The sequence below is a fragment of the Strix aluco genome, chromosome 17 (genome assembly GCF_031877795.1).
Source record: "Strix aluco isolate bStrAlu1 chromosome 17, bStrAlu1.hap1, whole genome shotgun sequence".
Taxonomy (NCBI): Eukaryota; Metazoa; Chordata; class Aves; order Strigiformes; family Strigidae; genus Strix; species Strix aluco.
Genome location: NC_133947.1, coordinates 13741368 through 13762241, shown reverse-complemented (window position 1 = coordinate 13762241; position 20874 = coordinate 13741368). Strand labels below are relative to the sequence as shown.

Here is a 20874-nt window from a genome sequence, read left to right as displayed (position 1 = left end):
TTTGTAGTGCCTAAACTCGCTTGTCTGTGCAGTGTCCACGGTATGTGATCCTGAGAGGGTGGGATACATCACCCCTCGCTGTTACCCAGTTCTCAAGGCACAGTCCAGGATTAGTGGGGAAAGAAAGGAGAGGACAGCGTGCCTTGGGAGCACAAATCATGCTTTCATACCAGAGCTGGATTGAACCCTCTCAAAAGATGTCTGCATTTCTCCATTGACTATGTGGGGAACCTTGACAGCCAGTTTAGACTAGCTGCATAATATTTAGATGGCGAAAGTTGTGGGAGATTAATCCAGTGCTGGTGCCAGAATGAGATGTGGAAAAATTGCAATGATATTTCAAATGATCACTAATGGGAATTTTGACAGAAGTTTGAAGTGATAACGTTTTTGTGCTAAAATGGAAGCACAGTGCTTTTCAGTGAAATTCTTGTCATTTTTTAAATCTGTTTTAAGACCAATTTTCAGTCAAAGTACTCTTCATACAAATTTAGAGTTCTGCTAACTTGCATACAGGCTTTAGTAAACAGGGAGAAATAAAATCATTTATACATTTGTTAAAGTATATTTCCATTTTTTGCAGTACTGAATGCAATTTTTCTCCTGCTTCTCCCTCCATTTTTGAAGTTTCTTATAATCCATTTGTGACACGGTGATATGATTTCTGATAAATTTACAGAAGAGTTGAGTGACACTTCATTTCAGTGTGCCAAATATGTAGTCTCCCTGGCTAGCGTAGCCCAGTGGAAAGGATGCAAAATCAGAATTCTGACCCGTTGGAGAATATATAGTGAAAACATTTGCTGTTCTTTAAAAAGTTCTTTAAAGTCTGTAGATGAAAAAAACTAAGTACAAGATCATTACTGTTAGTAGCATAATAAGTTGCATTAGTTTTTGCCCCTTTCAATTTTAAAAAAAAAGCTAAATAAATTTCTATATTTGGGGGAAAAAAGGGATTTACAAGGTAAGTTATTTCATGAACTTTTATTCAGGCTGTGCTCCTAAACTTATGAACAAGATTAAAGGCACCATTAAGACATCATTAATATTTAGGGTGCTTACCCTATACACAGATTTTTTTTTTTTTTCTGCTGCACTGCTCACATTCATAAGAGAAATAAATCTCCCACAGGAATTAATCTCATTTTTGTAAAATATGCAATGAAATATTGTGAATTCTGTCCTCCTGAAGCAAAGTTCAACTATAAGTATTTTTCATTTGGTCCCAAATTATAATTGGACCTAAACCCGAATGTCTCCTTTTTAAAAAATATCATTAATTTCCAGTGGTCCTTTCTTCATCCGTTACTGTTCTTCACAGACAGAATAACCGTACTTAGGTTAAAGGGAAAAAAGCATCAACACTTTTTACAGCTACAGAGCATCTTTTCTTTATCTGTAATTGTCTTAAATGCCTAGACCTCTTCTGCAATCTCCAGCTCGGGTCTTTCACATCTTGCTCCCTCAGGAGGTTTTCATCCTGTCTGTTTTAAGTTTTGAACTAAAGAGTGGCTGAAAGAGCTGAAACTTAATTTTGGGGTTTGGTTCTATTAAATGAAGAGAGGCAGGTTCTTCCTGGAGGGCTATTCAGAGCACTTCAGCTACACACTGTGCGTAGACAGTGTCTTTGTCACACTTAAAAAATCAACCTGAGATTCTTTTCACCTGCCATTAGGGTCATTTTTTGTCTCATCACTTTTTAGTTCTGTTGTTGCAGTAAGTTAAGACTTTCATAACATTGTTATATTGTGGCATCACAAGAGGAGTTAGTAAATGTTCCTCTCCCGGCCATTAGCTCTAGGGGTTTTTGCTTTGCTTTTGCTCTGTGTGATTCTTAACTAGCTTAGTTTGCTGCCTTGAATTGCAAGTGTGAAATTGTCTACAGGAGATTCTGTGTATTTCATCTAGATGTCCGGTTTAATCAGCTCTTTGTCTGTCTTTGTGAATTGCTCTAAGTATAAATTCTGTTGTTGTCTGTCTAACCACATGATTTACTGCAACTCCTAGTGCAGTTGCCTTGGGTGCAGGTAATTGTCTAGAGATGGGCACAACATCAGCACTCTGAGAAATATACCTGCTTCCACTGCATCTACAAAGGTTATATTTATTAATACAAATATAAGAGAGCTTTTGATGGATTCACCTGCGTAATATTTCTGACTGCAAATATGGGATTTAGTACAGCAATGTGGTTGTATCTTTTGGGTGTGAAAATCTCACTCAAAGAATGAACAGAGTGTGAGAATCATTGCTTTACCTAACTAAAGGACTAATATATATCCAGATCTTGGTTTTCAGAACTGCATTCACATCTGTCTTCACAATTATTATCCGATTCTACATTTAATTAAGTGATGACTTTTTGACTGAGTTACTGCAGAATCACACCTCGTATTTTTATGTTTCATTGCTATGATTCTTTTTAATTCAATGTAAATCATGCTTAGGCCTCTATTTTGCAAAGTGCTTCTAAACATTAATGCTTTACTGACTGAGAGCTAGGGTCTACAGAGCTGGTAGAGAGGAAATAAACTTAATGGACTCCATATTATGCTTCTTTAAAAAATCCTTTAAAAATGATCCCAGTATGCCCAGCAGTGACCTCTGTAGCCCAGTAGCCTTTGCCAAGCAACTGGCCCTTAGATAGCAGTTCAGCAATTAATTGCATTCCAGTGCTGGGATTGCCAGACCAAATCAGCTCAACAGCCCAGCTCGTGGAGCATCTCCTGTGACAGAGCCCAGCACCAGCTGTTCCAAAGAAAGATCAAAATATTCCCTTGGTGGAAAATCATGACATAATCTGCCCGCTGGGGTAGTTCCTTTCTGCGTCCGAACTGTAGAGCGTGCTGGGAGATGGAAAGTTTGATATCTGTTATTTTATTGCCTTATCTAAAGTAACTTTGAACGTCCTGAAAAACATGAACGTTTCTAATTTTGGGTTTTCTTAACACTGCCTTGATGCTGCTGTGAGTTCTTTAGGTTGCACAAAGGAACATTGCTTTGATTTCCTCTGGTATTTCCTTTCAGGTTTCTGGGTTGCCTCATTTCTCATTTGCAGGTTTTCATTTGCCATTTTACACTCCTTAATCTTTTATCTGTCATGACCTATTTATTTTTATCCTGATGTGGACAGTTTTAGCTCTTGCCTCAGTTTCCGTAGGTCAGATGAAGCCAAGGGAGGCTGTTACTTCCAGGTGTGAAGATGGCTTTTGTAATGGAGATCCATCCTGCAAAGATCTGTCCTGAGACCCTCCAGCCAAGCAACATTTGTGGTCTGTGTAAAAGCTCTATAAGGGTTATGGTGACAGCAGTGAATATAATGAACACAGTGTATGAATGAACAGTAACCTAAAGATCTACATGTTCCATCTTAGACACAAAAGAAAGGGCTTGTAGGAGGAGGAATATATGTGATATTCTTTCATTTTCTATTGTAAGTATTCAATTACCTACTTGCAGAAATCAGCAGATAAAGTGAAGAATTTACAAAGTCCTCTTTATTGTTACTGTCACTTTTTTTTCTTTCCTTCTTTCAGATGATCATTCAAGAGTGAGATTGCAACTGCTGGATGGGGACCCTCACTCTGACTACATAAACGCCAATTACATTGACGTAAGGCTCCTGGACATCCCCGCTATGACAAACACTCCTGCTGACAAGTTGCTTATGACTTTGGTGCATCTTACATAGGGACAGACTGTTGATCTGATATGAATGACAGCTGAACGTTATACAAACATCGTGTTGTGACAGGGAGAAGGTTCTCGGTCTCCAGTTTATTCTGTCTGACCAATCTGGACAGATGGAGATTTCCTATGTTTGACAGATCCGCCAACATAAGTGGAGTGTGGGCTAAATGACGTATGCAGAAATCAGTATCAGCCCCTCACAATAGCATTAGTAGATCTCTGAGACGGTTACCAACTTCTTAGAAAGTTGCAGTGCAGAAGGCGTGTAAATAGATTGACATATTTTTTTTACTGTTATAAAATAACAATCAAAAAGCAGCCTCCCTCGCACACACAGAATGATCAAATGAACATGCTTTTCTTGTATGCAACTCCTAATTCTTAGGAACATGACAACGTTCAGAAGAGTTTCTTTAAGGGATGAAATAGACACCTAATAAAGTTTCATAAGACTGATACGCAGCATTTTCATACAGAGGCAAATGCACACCTTTCTTTTTTTTCAGACAAGAAGGTGCAACTTTTTGCCTATTAGTTTTCAGAGTTGCCCACAGGTCAGTGACAGAACTCGTGTTTCTTCAAGGAAGTAGTGAAAACTGCCTCATTCCTGTTTTCTCTTTGGCATAATGAGATCTTATTATTCAGCCTGAGCAAGATGCTATCACTTAAAATATCAGAGGGCAACCTGGCTGCCTATGTTCACTCATTCAATACCCAGTGTTAGTACACTGTTAAGAGTGCAGCAGCTGTTGGTACCTGGAAGGTATGAAATACATACAAATGGTGTGCTTTGTCTGAACTGTCATCTCACAGACTGACACATACTTTCTTCTTTTCCAGGGATACCACCGGCCTCGCCATTACATTGCAACTCAAGGCAAGTTCATTCTTGTATGTCTAAATATTTGTAAAACCACTGCTGCTTTAAACTGTTGTAAGAGCTATTTATAGGGTGACATCTTCTGTTTCGGGGAACATCTGAAAACTTGCTACAGGGGCACAAAAGGGAAGGATATAGGGTATAGGATGTTCCAAGAGCAAAATGCATTCAGTGCACTCAAATGCAAAACTTGAGCTACAGGAATAAAAAATGCTGCAGACTTAGAGGTGGCAGTACAATCTATAATGTGTCTGTTGTGCATGAAGTATGAGATTAGAACTAAAAGGGACTTTACGGAGCTTGGGTTTGCCTTTTGGAGTGAAATTGCTTGAGGAGAGCAGTATGAATAAGCCTGTGACTGATGAACTTTTGGTTAGTGGGAACTAGTAGGAAATGCATTTGAACACCACCTTCTGTAAGCTAGTTGATGAGTTTCATGTCCCTTTAGGGAGGAAAAAAAAAAAAAAAAGGAAAAACCAACACAATTCAATGCTGAGGGCTATCCATGTTAGATGACAAACCTCCCTACTCCTGTTCTTTATACTAGGGTGCTGTTTTCCTGCATCGCTGGCCAAACTCTTATGCCATGACCACTTCCTCTACCATTATTTGTCCTCATTTTTGTGCATTCCTTACCTGCAAAAGGGATGTTCACAGAAATGACTCTGTTCTTAAATTCTGCTTTATGACTTCATTGCTGGCTTGTACCTGTTGAAAGAGTAAAGAAACATATTAGAATAAAAATGGCACTTGAGGATGTACGGGTACAGGGAATGCAGCAAGGCAGGGAACATGGAGGATGGAGTATGGGCAGAGTGAGTGAAAGGGAGGATTTCATCTACAGTGTAGAAGAGAGGAAGGAAACAAGGTCAGAGGGAGGCTCTACTCTAATAAAACTCTTGTGAGTACTGGCTGTTTGGCTGTTGGAACCTGAAATTTTTCTCTCTGGGGAAACTTCAGGAAAAGGGTAATTTCTGCATGTTTCCTTCCTCCTTCATAATTAAAAAATATTAAAATGTGAAATGGAGGAATTTTAGTGGTGCATCAGGTACAGATTTCAATACAGCCTTAATTACACACTCACTATAGGATGCATCCATGTCCCATCACTTACACATGCTTACCCACTGAGCTATCTCCACTATTTACACTACAGCCATCACCTCTCTTTCCAGGGTGCTGGAACCTTAAATACCCTCTGCGAGAAAGGATGAGGTGTCTGATCTCTCAGCTCCAGGCTCTTCTGTGTCTGTAACCCTGAATCGCAGAGGGATGCTCTGAAAGGGAGAAGTAGGATCCTGTGGGAGCAGGGAAATGGCTGAGGAACAGCTGAAAAATTTGTTGGCATTTGATACACTCTTTTAAGATCTCCTTTTGTCTTTTCTCCTGCCCCAGGGCCAATGCAAGAGACAGTGAAGGACTTCTGGAGAATGATTTGGCAAGAAAACTCTGCAAGTGTTGTCATGGTCACCAATTTGGTGGAAGTGGGCAGGGTAAGGGTACCACTTTCCCAACATGTAAAGCCAAACCATTGCTGGGTGCTGCTGTTCAGGCAAGCTCAACAAGTGAAGTGCCTTTTGCTTACTGTACTAAGGGAATGGATTAAGCCACTCTGGGTTTTTCTCTAAAATGCTAGATTTTGTAATACTTAGCTACTTTGCTTCTAGACTAATAAGGATCATGTTCCTGGTGTAAGTCTCGGCTTTAGCAGCGTTACACAAATTTATGCTAGCTGAGAAGCTGTCTCCTTTTTCAATACAGAAGGAAAAATCTACTTCTGTAATAATTATTCTTTATCTCTATCTGTATAATTTGAATACTTTTCTACCCACAAAAATCCAGAAGGGTGAGAACGTGTGACTGGTCTCTATCCAAAGAGCTCTTTAAATGACAGTTCAAAGCCTGGAGTTCCCAGTCACTACAGGAGATCACTATTGTGTGGGGGTACAGGACTGTGCACAGCTGGATCCTGGGGCTGCCCAGCAGTGTTGGCCTCCTCAACACCCACCGCTTCACTCTCTTGGACTCAGATGAACCAGGAGTCCCTGTGTCAGCACAAGGCAGTTGTCAAAGCTCATGATGGGAGCAAATATGAATAACTCAAAAGATACAGACTAGACTTCAGGGAATAAAAAAGGCATGTCTGGGAGGCTTTCCCCAGTATATTCTTCCCACTCCTGGTGGTCTTTGTTTTAGAGACATTCTCAACCAGAAACCGGAGCTCTTAAAAATGTTGTCCTGATGTTGGTCACCTTCCATTCCTTTGGCACTAAGAAAAATTTGAATGATAGTTCACTCACAGCCATTAGCAATTCAACTGCTTTGCATTTGATTTTCTTTAGATCTCATGGTTGAATGCCAGCTGGTTCTGTTCATTTATTGTTATTTATTCTACTTTATCTTCTACTGACACTTCAGTTTGAAATAAATGCCTCTGTGTAAAAAAAACCCAACAAACCTACATTAATCATATTTAATATTTATAAAACCCCTTCCAATTATGACTGGAACTGGAACATGAAAACTGCTTCTCAGAAGCTAATTGCTTCAGCTTTTCAGTGTGTTCCACCCTTTCATGCTAGAGCATTTAATAACCTGATAGTCTTTGTTAGCCTAAATATCCCTTCTAGAGCTTCACAGCCTTGGCTTTAATTTCTACTATTAGTTTTGCACATGGCTTCTAGAAGTGGCTAAGCTTGGAATATGTTTACGTGATCAGGAGATTTCTTTCCTGAGCCTTAGCTGAGACCTGTCACAGCTGGTAAAATGTCAAATTTGTGTCCACATCTGATAAGGAAAGCTTAGAGTAAAACAAATTTAATGTATCAACAAGTATCTCACAATCCCTGTGAACTGAAATTCTTTGACTAAACAGAGTTCAGAATTACAGTAGCAATAGCAAGAGCACAGATTTTTCTCCGAGGAGATGGTGGTAGTGACTGCCAGATATTCTGTAAACCTGATATATGGTCGGGTCATGTATGGAAATTTAAGGAGGACTATCTTAAAGAAGAAGAGCTAAATGCATCCTTTTCATTTGTATTCACAACACAGGAAGCATAAAACAAATCCTCCCTGTGGTTTCTATATATTGTAAAGGAAGTTTGATCTACTTTATACAGTTAATTTTAACAAGGTCTGTACATCAGAAGAAAGCCCAATTTGCATTAGTTTCAGCTTGAAAGTGGAATAAAATGTAGGTCAGCTCTGACTCAACTTGAGCTAGTTCCTCTCAATATTTTCTTTTTTCCCCCCAGGTAAAGTGTGTTCGATACTGGCCAGATGACACAGAGGTCTATGGAGATATTAAAGTCACATTAATTGAGACAGAACCATTGGCAGAGTATGTCATACGCACATTTACTGTTCAAAAGGTAAGGAAATCTTTAGTCAGCTGAAATTTTGATACAACACTTAATTTGCGTTCAAAATGTGAACTCTGGGAAACTTATCCAGAATGCTCTTGAAGATGGAAGCTGTTAGTATTTGGACAGGTTTCACTTCAAAAACCTAAATTTTTGACAGAGATTCCAATTTTGGACTGATTATTTTACATGAACATCTTGATGTAGCCACAAAAGTAGAATCCACAGTGCATGAAGTTTAAGTGCATCCAAAAGGCAGCAGATAGTTGATGGAATAATAACTGTCGTGTTTCACAGTGGCAAATTACGAATGAAAAAAGGTATCAGTTAAACTGGATGCCAGGTAGGGTCCCCTTTCAGCAGAAATAAAAATATAATAAAGGCGAGAGTATAAAAATTGTCCCCAGATTGGCAGGATTTGGAAGATTTTTGTTACTTGTAATTCAAAATCGGAAGTCTTAAGTGTCAGAGCATTCCAGGTCTGTCCAAAGTACTCTTCAAGCACTCAGTATGTGGTTTTAAAGCTTTTCAAAAATTCCTGCTAAATGAACTTCAGCCACTCTAGGAACATTTTTTTCTAATACATAAGCTCCATATTACATTAAATCACTGAAAAACTTGGTAAGAAAAGCTACTGCCAAAATCTTGACGGGTTAGAGGGCCTGCTGCTGCATTCCACCTACATTTCCTGTACGTAAAATGTCACAGCTAGCTGACACTTCTGTGTTACCCTTTGCAGGCCATATACAAGTGGTGTCAATTTTCATGTACCAATAACTTGGTCTCACCAGAAAAGCCAAGTGATGGGTCTGGGTACCAGTTTCTGCCCTTTTCACCACCAGCTGTAAGCTCAAACTTAGATTTTTTGGTAGGTGATGGCAGAAAATCTACCATTGCCTGGGGCATGCCAGCTTCCTAGAAGTTCATTCCCCAGGCTGTTGCTTCAATGCCTCAGGAAGGGTTTAAGAGTGACTATTGGTGGTTTATGGCAGCTACACCAAAGGAGGCTGGATAAATGCAGCCATGGTGTGCTGGGGCTGAAGTCACCCTGTAAAGTTCCTAATCAGCTGGGTTTGAACTCTAAGACCACAGGTTTGAATTGGGAGCTGGCATTTACTTTCATAGTCCTCAGTTGTGTATTACCCACTTCATTTGTAAACTGGAGTTCGGCTTGAAATCTCTCGGAGTCGAAAGCGGCATAGCTCACATTTCTGCCTATGATGAGAGCTAAAGAGTTGTTCCGCCCTCTGCATGAAGGAAAAGAGCAGTGATCAGAATATGCTGTTTGAAGTCTGATGGAAGAAAAATAGAGGCTGTGTTGTCTCCTCAGAAAGGCTACCATGAGATCCGAGAGATTCGGCAGTTCCACTTCACCAGCTGGCCGGACCATGGGGTTCCTTGCTATGCCACAGGCCTCCTGGGCTTCGTTCGTCAAGTGAAGTTTCTCAATCCCCCAGAAGCAGGACCCATTGTTGTGCACTGCAGGTATGCAAGCTCTTTGTCTGAGCCTTTCCCCCATCAGCTTTTTCAGCTTTTTTCTCTTTTTTTTTTTTCTCATCTGGCAATAATCAACTATGTTTTGTTTGTTAAAGAGTATAATTTGTGGGCCTCACCAGGAAACAAAGTAGAATTTGCCACTTTAGAAAAGAAAACCAGCTCTGGAGCTTAGCTGGCATGAGTTGGAGATGATGCAAGTAGTTCAGAGAGGGCCGTTTGCATGTAGAACACTCTCTGGTGGCCTATACTCTCTTAGATGCTCATAGCAGAGCTGGGAAAATGATGAATATCTGGGACTGCCAGTTGTCATACAACAAACCTCACATGGCAGAGGGGACAATGCCCACAAAGAGACAAGGAATTTTAAAGCAACTTTGCTTTTCTGTACCCACATGCACTGCCGTTCAGCTTTGTACCAGCATCAGTAGTCTTATCTGAACCATTAGTCTGTCTTCCTGGGTCTGGATGCCAGCCGTCATGCATCTTGGTCTCCTCAAAGCCTAGGAGCTAAAATGGGAAAAAAGTCAGACTGAAAACCTGCCCAGTGCCTTCCAGCTAGCAAATAAAGGGGAATGCTTGAGGAAACCTCACTGTTTGGTTTACAGCTGTGAAAATTCTGACTATTGCATCACGTGCTTGCTAACTCCCTGGCTGCTGCCGTTACTGGTGAGGGCTCTTCTGCACGCTTTTCTTCCAACTGAGCTTAAAGCCCTACAGTGCAAGGCGCTATGTGAATGTGTGGGAGAGTGTCCCTGCCATGAAGAACTAACAGTCTGAGGTATAATCGGGCATGCTGCTGGTGGTGGGAGAGCAGGCATGCACACACAGCCTGGCATCAGACTTAGGTGACTTCAAATGCAAGGAAAGACATTGCTACAAAAACAGAGTTTGGGTCTGTAGCAGCTACTTCTGCAGTGCTCAGGCCACAGCTCAGGGCACGTGTTCTATAAAGGAGACTTGACTGGAGTGTAAGGCTAGAGAGCAGAGCTGGTTATCCCAAAATCTTACCCCTAATGAATCTGCAGGCAATTACCTCTAAGTGCCATGCAGTGTGGTCAGGACGAGAGAGGGAATACATCCCACAACCTCTTTGGAAAGGAAAATCAATTAAATCTTACCTTTTTAAAATAGTTTTGGGTTGGGGGGATGTTTTGGTGTGGGTTTTTTTGCAAGCAACGAGTCAGTTCTATAATAAAATACAGCTAAGCCTGAGGAACTGGCAGAAGGAAATTCATTCAGAGCTCAGGGCCTGAATTTGCTACCTTGGTGCCATGACATGAGTCTGGCCCTGGAACGAGTCTGAACCTGATTCATTGTCACCAAGAAAGCAAGGAGAAATTTTTCATCCTTCACATTTTAATGAATAAATGCCATTTCCTCTCCGTTATTTATCTGCTTTTGAATTTTAATGACTTGCTTTAAGTGGTAATTACCAAATTCTCCCTACCGATGCCTGGCTGGATAATATCACTGTTCGATATTTATGAAGTGCCAGGATCCTCTAAATATAGAAATGTTATAACTATTTGTTAAAATTCTGAAAAGCTGAGAGATAAAGGGAGAGGAAATGCCACTTATTCATTAAAATTCTGCAAATGAAAAATATCTTCTCTCTATTCAGCAGTTGATTAATCTGGTCCATTAATTTATGGTCATTCATATCTCCTTGCTTTCGGCTCTGCTGGAATTTTCATGCAACTGAAGTTTCCCTGATTTGAGCTGAGTTTTCCTTCTTCCTTTGGAGTAATGTGAAGAGACGTTCTCCTCTCTCTATCCTTCACACCTAAACAGCTTGGATGTTTTCCCAGGAAGGAAGGAGGACACAATGACAACACAGTTTTGCAGTAGAGGGTCCAATTCTCGCAAGCAGCGGGGGGCTCTCAACTCAAGGTTTTGAATAGCCTCGAGCTCCTTTCTCTAGGATATTACAATCCACAACTTGAAATCACCCTCCTCGGGACCCAGACTCCTCTGGATTAAAAAGGGAAAAGAAATGTGTGAGGTGGAGGACTAAGCCCCTTTTATCATGCCCACTTGAGTAAACGTGTGCATGCCTTCTAGAGTCCCATGGAAGACAATTTCTGGAGTTGTGTCTATTTGCAACCTGGAGGCTGCTCTCCCACATCCTGTGTGATGAGAGGTGTGCAGCTGCACTGACCTGTAAAATTATAATGATTGTTTTCATAGAGTAATTTTTTTGTTAATGTTCAAGAACACAAAGCTTTTTTCTTGCTACCCGCGTCCATTTCCCTTTCAAGAAATATTTTACCTCATTCTCTTAAATCCTAAGCTAATTTAGCTCCGCACAAAAAATCAGCCCATTGGGGAGAGGTAAGCAGCTTCCAAGAGAAGACAGCTGTGTCTGTGATACAGTTATTTTCTCCTCCTTAAAGCCCTGCCCTTCCACGGTCCCTTGATCATGCAGACTCTCATTGTTTTTTCTTTTTTTAGTGCCGGGGCCGGGAGAACAGGGTGCTTTATTGCCATTGACATAATGCTTGACATGGCAGAGAACGAAGGCGTGGTAGATATATTTAACTGTGTGCGAGAGCTGCGATCCCAAAGGGTCAATCTGGTGCAGACGGAGGTAGGTGCCAGCGGGTCTCCTCTCACGATGTACTGCTTTTCTGTCAGCTTCTCTGCAAAACAGGAGCCCAGCAATTCATTAAGTCAACACTTGCTGCCTCTGTGATGTGATTATACAGAACTTTTGGTGGCTAAACATGACCAGATGTGCACCAGATCACATTCACTGGCAGCTACGCAGGGCCTCCAAGACAAGAGGGCAAGCCTTGAAGTTTAGGTCTTAGCATTGCTGATTAATTTTATTCTCCCAGTAGAAAAAAGCTAGCTCCTGAATCTTCTCATGACTCATTCATAGGTATACTGCAAACTCGAATAGTACCTAGTTTATATCAGTTGTGAGTTAAACAAATGAAACGTCCTTGATTTAAGCTTTGGGTGCTGATTAAGCAAGCTGCTCCATCACGTAGCATCCAGCAGCTGCACAAACTTCTATGGAACCATTATCCTGCTACCCAAGTTTTTCCTACGTGCTTCAATGCCTTCCCCTCCTGTGGGACAGGACAATAGCCTGGAACAGAGAAGAGCTTTTAACTTTGTTGGATTTCTCATGTTTAGCTCTGGAAAAGAACTTTACCCAGAATACCAGGAGTCCAGAGTTTTGAAGAGACAGATGGAGCAGACCTGTTAGTACAGTAGTTTCTGCTGGTGTTACAGGTTCAAAGCACAGTCCATTCCTGACCATTACCTCATGATTGTGAACAGAAAAGCTTTACACCCTGATTTTCTCCTCAGCCCACCCCCATTTTGTCCTAGCATTCCTGAGAGTGGCGACTTCACATTTTACTTATAAATTTGAAATGAATACATGAGGACTCACGTTCAATGATGGATGAAATATGCTCACAAAGCTGTCACATAGCACACTGTGTAATTTGTCTCCACATGAAACAGAGCCAAATATGCATATTGGGCATGATTTAAGGAAAAAAAAAAAAAAGGAAAAATGTGATATTTCATGAACTGTAACGATTTTAATATGTTATTCCGTCCCCTGTGCAGGAGCAGTATGTATTTGTCCATGATGCCATTTTGGAGGCGTGTCTCTGTGGCAACACGGCCATTCCAGTTTGTGAATTCAGGTCCATATATTACAACATCAGCAGACTAGATCCACAGACCAATTCCAGCCAGATAAAAGATGAGTTTCAGGTAATTTCATGTGCCTCCTCATTGCAGTTGGTGTTTTGAAGGTGTTTAATCAATTTCTGTGTGTTATTTTACAATTTCCAACAGAGCAGAGAATGGGGGGGACACGGAGCCAAGGTCTGATTTCAGCTGATTTTTGTTGGTTTACTGCTGGGTCAAGGTTTGGTTTTGAGCATGGACTTTTCAGCCTTTGGCAAGGAAAAAATTTCCCCATCACTTCAGTAGAGTAAGGGTACTAATTTTCACACATAATGTTGTACTTCTCATTTCAACAAATACTCTGTTGTTCGTTGTCTTCTGTAATTTATGCGGAAATGTTTATGCCTCAAGGTCCCTTATTATCCATTCTTGTGGCTCATATGCTGTTTCTGAGTCTTGACAATCGACTTGTTGATGTCCTTCCATACAAAGGAGAAAGTGAGCTCAGTGAGCATTACTTTCACTATTACTGATTTTCAGTGAACTGAATCCCTCAGGTCACTACAGATGTTTTGCCAAGTACCTGGTGATGAGAACTGAAATGACATGCAGTAAAACTCACAGGTGCTGGCGTAGAGCAGTTTGCCTGGGACAAGCAACGAAATGGGGACCCCCTCCACCTTTTGCTATCACCATTGCTTATCCCACCCTAATAAATGGGCTTGGGACACACGAGCCACGAGCCCTGTGCAGTTGTACCTCCTGCAAAGTAGAGATCGCACCCTGCAGAACACCAAACTAAGTTTTCCAGTTTTACTCCTCATGTATCTGTAAATCCCTTTAGGATTTTCAGCCAACATCACTGTATGGAAAAAACATAATATTGTGGGAAATTTGGGGCAAGGTGAATTTGATGGGAAAGAGAGAGACTTCTGCTATTTGTGAGGCCATTATTCTTAGTCAGCAGTAAAAAGCTGGAGATTCTCCTTTAATTGTAGGAATGCCCACCCCCTTTCCCACAAAATATCTTTTGCAGCAAGAGAATGCCTTTTGGGAGCCCCAGTCTGAGTCAGATGCCTCTTTTCCTCCCTCTCTGTGCAAAGGGAGAATGTGTGTTTTTTATCTGAAACCTTACAGGGAATCATCAGGGTTGGTATAGTGAGAGAAAGAATGTGGATCCCAACTGATGACAGTTCAATTTTAAAAAGATCTGGTTTTATCAAGTGATATCAGATCTGTAAAAGTGTTTCTGGTTCTGGACGCTTGTCATGAAGGAGCCAAAGCCTAGCTTCATCAAATGATGTTACGCTGTTAAGAAAAAAAGTCATCACTTGCTGGGCTTATTTTGTCAGGACATGAGATGAGATTTGTCGCCTGTGTGCTTGTTCTTTTGAGCTGCCAGGGGCTGGCAGCTCCTGTGGAAAGGGAATGCTCCACCGTACTTTGCATTAGCGGTTCGTTCTCTGTCTAGTTGTAGAGTCTATTTTTACAGGATTTTGGCTCAGAGCATTCTTCAGTCCTAATTGTCTGGATTTAATGCAAAAGATAGTATCTTCTGCTGCAATCTTTATGAACCAGTTGATCTAACTGTAGATCTGTTGGTGCAATTTGTATTATTTAGGTCCCACTGGCCCTCAGGTAAGGCTGGATGTATTTCTCATGCAGTACATGTTGTGTGAACGTGCAAAAGCTCATTCTGGAGAGTTTTTGTAATCTGAATAAGTACAAAAACAATGGAGAGAGGGGAAGGGCGTAAAATCACGAAGAAGTCACCTGTCTAATTATCTGCACTGTCAGAGATCTGAGATTTCATGTTGCTTCCTCAGCCAGACTACCTGCTTTCTATCTCCAGACAAAGGGACTTTTATGTAGAACCTGCATAATTTAGAGCAACTGTATTATTTCAAATTTTTGACTTTGACACATTATTTCATCTTGGATTGTTTGACCTTCCTCTTTTCTCCATTCACAACCTCACTGTAGCAGAAGTCAAGCTCTTTATAAGAATTTTTGGTCCCTAAATATTCTGTGTTCCTCTGATGGCTGCAAAGGAGTTCACTGTGTGACTGCATGGGCTTTGCTCAGAAAGAGGACACATAACAAGTGAAAGTAGAATGGCATCAGATAGCCACTGATCTACCACGACTTAAGCAACAGTGTTAACATGCATGCACTTTGATTTGCTATTTTTGATCCCTGCTGACCAACCTGGATTGGTTTGTCAGGAGGCGTCCACAATGGATAACACAAAAGAAAATTAGATTTAAAGAAATACAGTTTGTCAAGCTGTGGGAAAGACAGATAACAGTAAAAGAATGACAGCAAGACTCCAGGGATAAGTTATGACTATGTAAGTGAAGCATCCTATGTGTCACACCAAAAAGAAAGTAGCAATCTAAATAATGTATGAAACAAATAGACTTTCCTATTAAAAAACCCCAACATTTTCTCATAAGTTTTTATATGCATTGTTAAGATAAATCAATAGTTTGACTGAGGAATCACCAGAGGATTTGAACCCAGTCTGACCTGCTGGGCAACCCAGGTCAGTACTCAGGGTACTTCTGCTCAGGATCTGCTTGAAGAGGGAGAAGGATCACCCTAGGGATGGTAGAAACACGAGGAGGTTTCACTCCGTGACAGGGTGAAAGCTGCAACGTGTACCTGTGACAGCTATTTCCAACCTCTAGGAAAGAACAGAAATGTTATCTAACTGCTGTGGGGTTTTGGAGCTGGAATTTGTTGGAAGGTATATAGAGCCCTCAATTTTTGCTGTAGCTTAAGGTTTTCAGAAGAGCACCTCAGGACGATGTACAAAATGGCAATGTGTTATAACAGCAACAAGCTCCTCAGTGCTCCTTTTTCCTTCTCTGGGATCCCAAAGATCTGCTAGTCTAAATACCTTTAAAATAAACATATTTTGCAGATGGCATGCTTCTTGGAAGTAAATTCAAAGACACTCAGTGTGCTTCTGTCTTTCTTTCCCTTCTTCTCTCCCCCCTTCACAGACTCTCAATATTGTGACACCGCGTGTTCGGCCAGAAGATTGCAGCATCGGTCTTTTGCCAAGGAACCATGACAAGAACCGCTGCATGGATGTGTTGCCCTTGGACCGGTGCCTGCCTTTCCTCATCTCCGTGGATGGCGAATCAAGTAACTACATCAATGCTGCACTCATGGATGTAAGCAGCACTGCGCTGTCCCCACTGATCCCAGTCGGCATCGAGCTCATTCATTCTCAGAATACTTTTCTGGGAGAAGTGATCCAAAGCAAAAAACCTTTTTTTACCTGCAGTTTCTGGGGCTGACATCTCCAAACTGGGCAAAGGCACACAGAAACGTGTCACCTAGACTATGATTATCACACTACCGTTGTGGTTCTGCGTCGCATTGGTGGAAAATATTTGACAAAGAAGTTAAGGAACGTGAAGTCTGAGGTTGTATTGTAGACAGTCAGGTGGACGAAGAAGTGGTGGAACAACTGTTCCCATACATTGGTTATCATATAACTTGGAAGAGAAATGTTTGCAAGTTGCTGCCAGGTCAGCTCTTTGATAAGAATAGTTTGCAACATGGAGCAAGTGATTTATTTGAGCTTGTGCAGTTATGAATATGGGAGTACAGGGATCAGATGTGCAAAATACTTTAAGGCTGAAGGACATGAGTTAAGCTGATGTGAACCTGTCTGAAGACTTTGTTTATTGGCTAGAATCGCACAGCACAGGTCATTTGTATAGGGTGAATTATGTTGATGGTTTCTTTTTGCTGTGGCTCCTAACTGCCTTTGGACAGAAATGTCCTTAAAGCCACTAATTACTGCAGTTGGAGTATATGTAAATATGATCCAGGGTGAAAAGTCATCATTTTTTCCCTGGTGATGTTGGGGTCAGTCTTTTTTAATTTTCTCTGTTCTTTCAGTCTTTTGGGGAACAGTGATACTACTGTATTTAAGAGGTTAAGTCAAATGGTCATAGAATTAATTTTAGATTTTTTTCAGAAAGATTATGATGTTTTCATTGCAAATACGCCTAAGGAAACTTTTTGTTTCTTTAAAGTGTGTTTTGCGCTTTGGCAAATCTGCAGAAGCACAATCAACTCCTCTCTGGTTTCTTAGGGACTGGGAATGTGTTTGCGCATTTCAGCCCTCATTACCTCAAATCACTTTGCCAATACTTGCGTCCTTCCTCACAAAATTCCTACTAATTAAAAATTTTGTAAAAAGGAATTTTTCATTTGTCATTGAAATTCAACCACTATGATGTTTTCTAGCTCTCTCTTATCCTTCCATAGAGGAATCAGCAGATTTTGAAAAAAATCAGAGAGGGAAACAGCCAAAATCCCACATTTTCATAGACATTCTTGTTGAGGACAGACCTTGCAAGTTCTTTGTCTTTTCCAGTAGCTTCATTTCTGCAGTCTAGTACCAAGCACGGACTCTTGCAAGAGGTCATCCATCCCATATTGCCTTGAACTATCATTAGTTCTTTCATTGTGTGAAGATAGGCGCATGCTGGGGAACACTTGATAACACAGTCCCAGTGCTGATCATTTTACTTACCTCTACCTTACAGATTTCTCATGTTTATCTTTTTTTAAACTTCTCCCCAAACCTTATTTGACTTGCAACTTGCCCTGTGTATTACGTGAAAGCTATGATGGAAGAAGTACTAGAGCAGGAAGGGATGATGGTACACCAGAATGGGTTACAGCCTCAGTTTGGAAGCATGAATCGTCCCGGGAAGGCAATCTGGCAGGCTTCTCTGGACTGTGTTCACCAAAATTAACCTTAATTAATTAACCTGAACACCATTTGAACCATCCCTCAGGGAGTGAAGCACTCAGTCTGAGCTCCTAGTTAAATCTCAGTCTGTTGACTGCAGAGCGTTAAAAACCAGCGTCTTCTGCCTTAACTTAGCTTTTGGGAATACAGCCAAAGGGCTACTGTTGCCCACAGAGGGGAGGAATTCTCCCCCAGCAGATTTCAAGACTCCTGACCTTTCCTCTTCATGTCCTCTGTCCCTTTCAAGTAAACAAACCTTAGGATCTTTCCTATGAGGATCACTGGAAAGCCCTGTTTGCATTTGCAAAATGGTTTGTTAAGAAGAAAGGTGAAATACTGTCCCTCACCTTCGCCTAAAGCAATTGAATGTAATCCTTAAGCAAAGAGACTTTGCCCACATCTCTGAGTCAAGCCATACAGAAGTGGGGATAGGTTTGTATTTAATGCATGGGGCTTGGAGAAGAACATGAGTCCATGTCGTGTCCCTGTCATCATCCCAAGATCCTACATGTTCTCTTACATGAGTAATTAACATCTCTGTGTCACCTTCCCTTTAAAATAGGACAGTGAGACTGGTTCCTCACCTGTAGCAAAGAAAACAGGTAGGGCATGTTTCTTTTTTCTCCTAATGGCAAAACCCACAAACACATCTTACCTTCAGCCAGCACTTTAGCCAGTTATGCAATCCGATGTATTGGTGCACAGTGAAGAAACATAGCAGAAACATTGTCATGTTCTTAAATCTAGTTAAGAGATAAGTTTCACTATTTTATTTACCACTCTGTTGCTTCTGTTGGTCTTGTACAACATAGCTTTTGACCCATACTGATGCTCCTAGGTTTGAAATTCAGAGTAGGGAGAAAGAGAAAAATCCATTCCAAGACCACTCATTTCCCAAGAAATCATTTCCTTTTGCTTCTCTCTACTTCATGACCCACCACCCTCCTCACACGTGCACCCTCAGAAGCATGGCACAGCCACACTGCAAGCTGATGCAGAGTGTGCACAACACCCTTTCCCCCTCCCAGCATGGTCTGCTCAGCACTTCCACCCACACCTGACTCATATGGAGGAGAAGAGGCAAGCCCCCACAGCTGCCATCTTACTACTTTGGGATTTTATTTATTTATTTACTTCAAATCCAAAATCTCAATTTTTTTTTTCTTTTTTTTTTTTTTAAACCCAGAAATGTTGTGCTTTTTGATTCAAGTCTGCTTCACAGATGTACAGCAGAAAGGACTGTGCAGCTTGTAGGCTCATCTGAGTATTGCCTGCCGTGGTTGGAAAGCAATAAAGTTTTGAGCTTGTACCCTTTCATCTCAAAGTGCCTCGCAAACATTCATTAACACAGCCCCGCAGAGGTTAGGAGCACAGTTCCTCCCCATCGTGGTTAGGGAGATTGAGGTCAGAGGGCTTTTTTTGAGGAGAAAGAATAGCATCAGAAATTAAATGCCAATGTTGCAGGCTCTGAGTATTGCCCCACAAGCTCTTAAAGGATGGCTGGGATCCAAATGTGACACCTCTCGCAGCACTACATCTCCAGGGAGCAATAGCAGACGGGGGCGGGGGGGCTAATCCCTTCTGTAGTTCCTAAGAGTCCATTGCAGCAAAAAGAATAGCATTTGCTTCCAGCTGTTTTCTTTCCAATTATTAATATTACTGATAGTAGTAGTAGTAGTAATCGTAGAATTAGTATTATTTGCTGAGTTTCAAAATATAAATAATTGATTTGGGTAATCTCTGCTCTTGTGACACTTCTTTAATGAAATGTCTTCATTGGGAGCAAAAGAATCCCATTATGAGACATTCATTCATTGCAGAGCGATAACAAGGAGAAGGATATGTGATTTGTATAATCTGGTTAAATGGCTCAGATTGCCTAGCCATAGCCTCCCGGGTATAATATTCGTTTGAATAAAAGTTGATTGAATTTTTTTTTAACTAATCTTATTCTTTTGTTAGAGCCACAAGCAACCTGCTGCCTTTATTGTAACCCAACACCCTTTGCCCAACACCATAGCAGACTTCTGGAGGCTGGTGTTTGATTATAACTGCTCCTCTGTTGTGATGCTGAATGAGATGGATGCAGCACAGGTAAGTGATTTTTCATCATTTCTGGCATGTAACTTCTCAAATCCAGATGGATTTAAGAGCATTTCTGCTGCCATTTTCTTGTGTCCCCCCTCCCCACCCCAATAAAGGGGAACTGGAAAGTAATAGGTAATGTTTTGGGGTATAATGAAGAATAAGTCCACGTTCTTGGCTCCTTTTAAGGCACCTAATTCTTACTGCGGTTAACAGGGATATCTATTCTGTGTTTGCGGGCCTAAATCTTCCTCCCAAACCCTCTTTCTTCCCTTTCATATTTTTTCTCTGTCTTTGGTTTAGAAAAATGTTCCACAGCCCCAGTGTGCTTCATGCTTGCCTGTTCACATGACATTTCCAGAAGAATAAAACCAAGAGAGATGCTGAAATAGTTTGAAGGATCTTTTCCCTGAGATTGACAATGCAATTCTGTAATACTGAGAAGTGTGGTTTGCACAGTTTCTGGAGAAGCACATTGTACTGTGTTGGCTTTTTTTTTTCCTTTCTAGTGTCATGTGTAAGTTGGTTTCTTGCCTACTAAACACACCATTATTTTCCGGAGTTGAGCTTGCCAGGGGAGAAGCCGTTGTAGTTCCTCCTGTACTAGCATTTCCAGCCACCTTGCTGATGAGTGGCAGAAGATAACAGCTTTCAAAAAGGCGTAATCATGCAATTTGTGTGAAGAGTACATTTGGCATGGCTAATTCACCCGTTACAGCACTTGTTAAACAAGAGGAGAGGAACCCTCAAGTAGTTGGTACTTCATGGATTAATTTTTCGTTTGTCTCTTCTCTGTCTTCAAAATCTTACCACGCTTGAAGGCAGTGAGGTTATTGGTTTCTTTTTTCAATGGTAATGGAGAAGCCAATCACCCCGTTAGGTGAGGGAATCTCCCTTCAGGGTGAACGCTGTGGGATTTCATCTCC

The 20874-nt window shown here is 41.1% G+C and overlaps 1 protein-coding gene across 9 annotated transcripts in view; it reads left to right on the top strand.

The window, feature by feature from the left end:
• The window catches only part of PTPRT (protein tyrosine phosphatase receptor type T), a 474436-nt gene that overhangs the window by 439557 nt on the left and 14005 nt on the right, over window positions 1–20874 (top strand). For all 9 annotated transcript variants that reach the window (XR_012625516.1, XR_012625514.1, XR_012625515.1 and 6 more), the window contains 9 exons: window positions 3537–3613; window positions 4531–4567; window positions 5966–6063; window positions 7828–7944; window positions 9266–9420; window positions 11884–12019; window positions 13018–13167; window positions 16092–16265; window positions 19826–19957. Coding sequence is in view for 6 of the 9 variants with exons in the window: in XM_074843013.1 (XP_074699114.1) it covers window positions 3537–3613; window positions 4531–4567; window positions 5966–6063; window positions 7828–7944; window positions 9266–9420; window positions 11884–12019; window positions 13018–13167; window positions 16092–16265; window positions 19826–19957 (1076 nt within the window). In the remaining 3 variants the exon portion in view is untranslated. The remainder of the gene's footprint in view (window positions 1–3536; window positions 3614–4530; window positions 4568–5965; window positions 6064–7827; window positions 7945–9265; window positions 9421–11883; window positions 12020–13017; window positions 13168–16091; window positions 16266–19825; window positions 19958–20874) is intronic.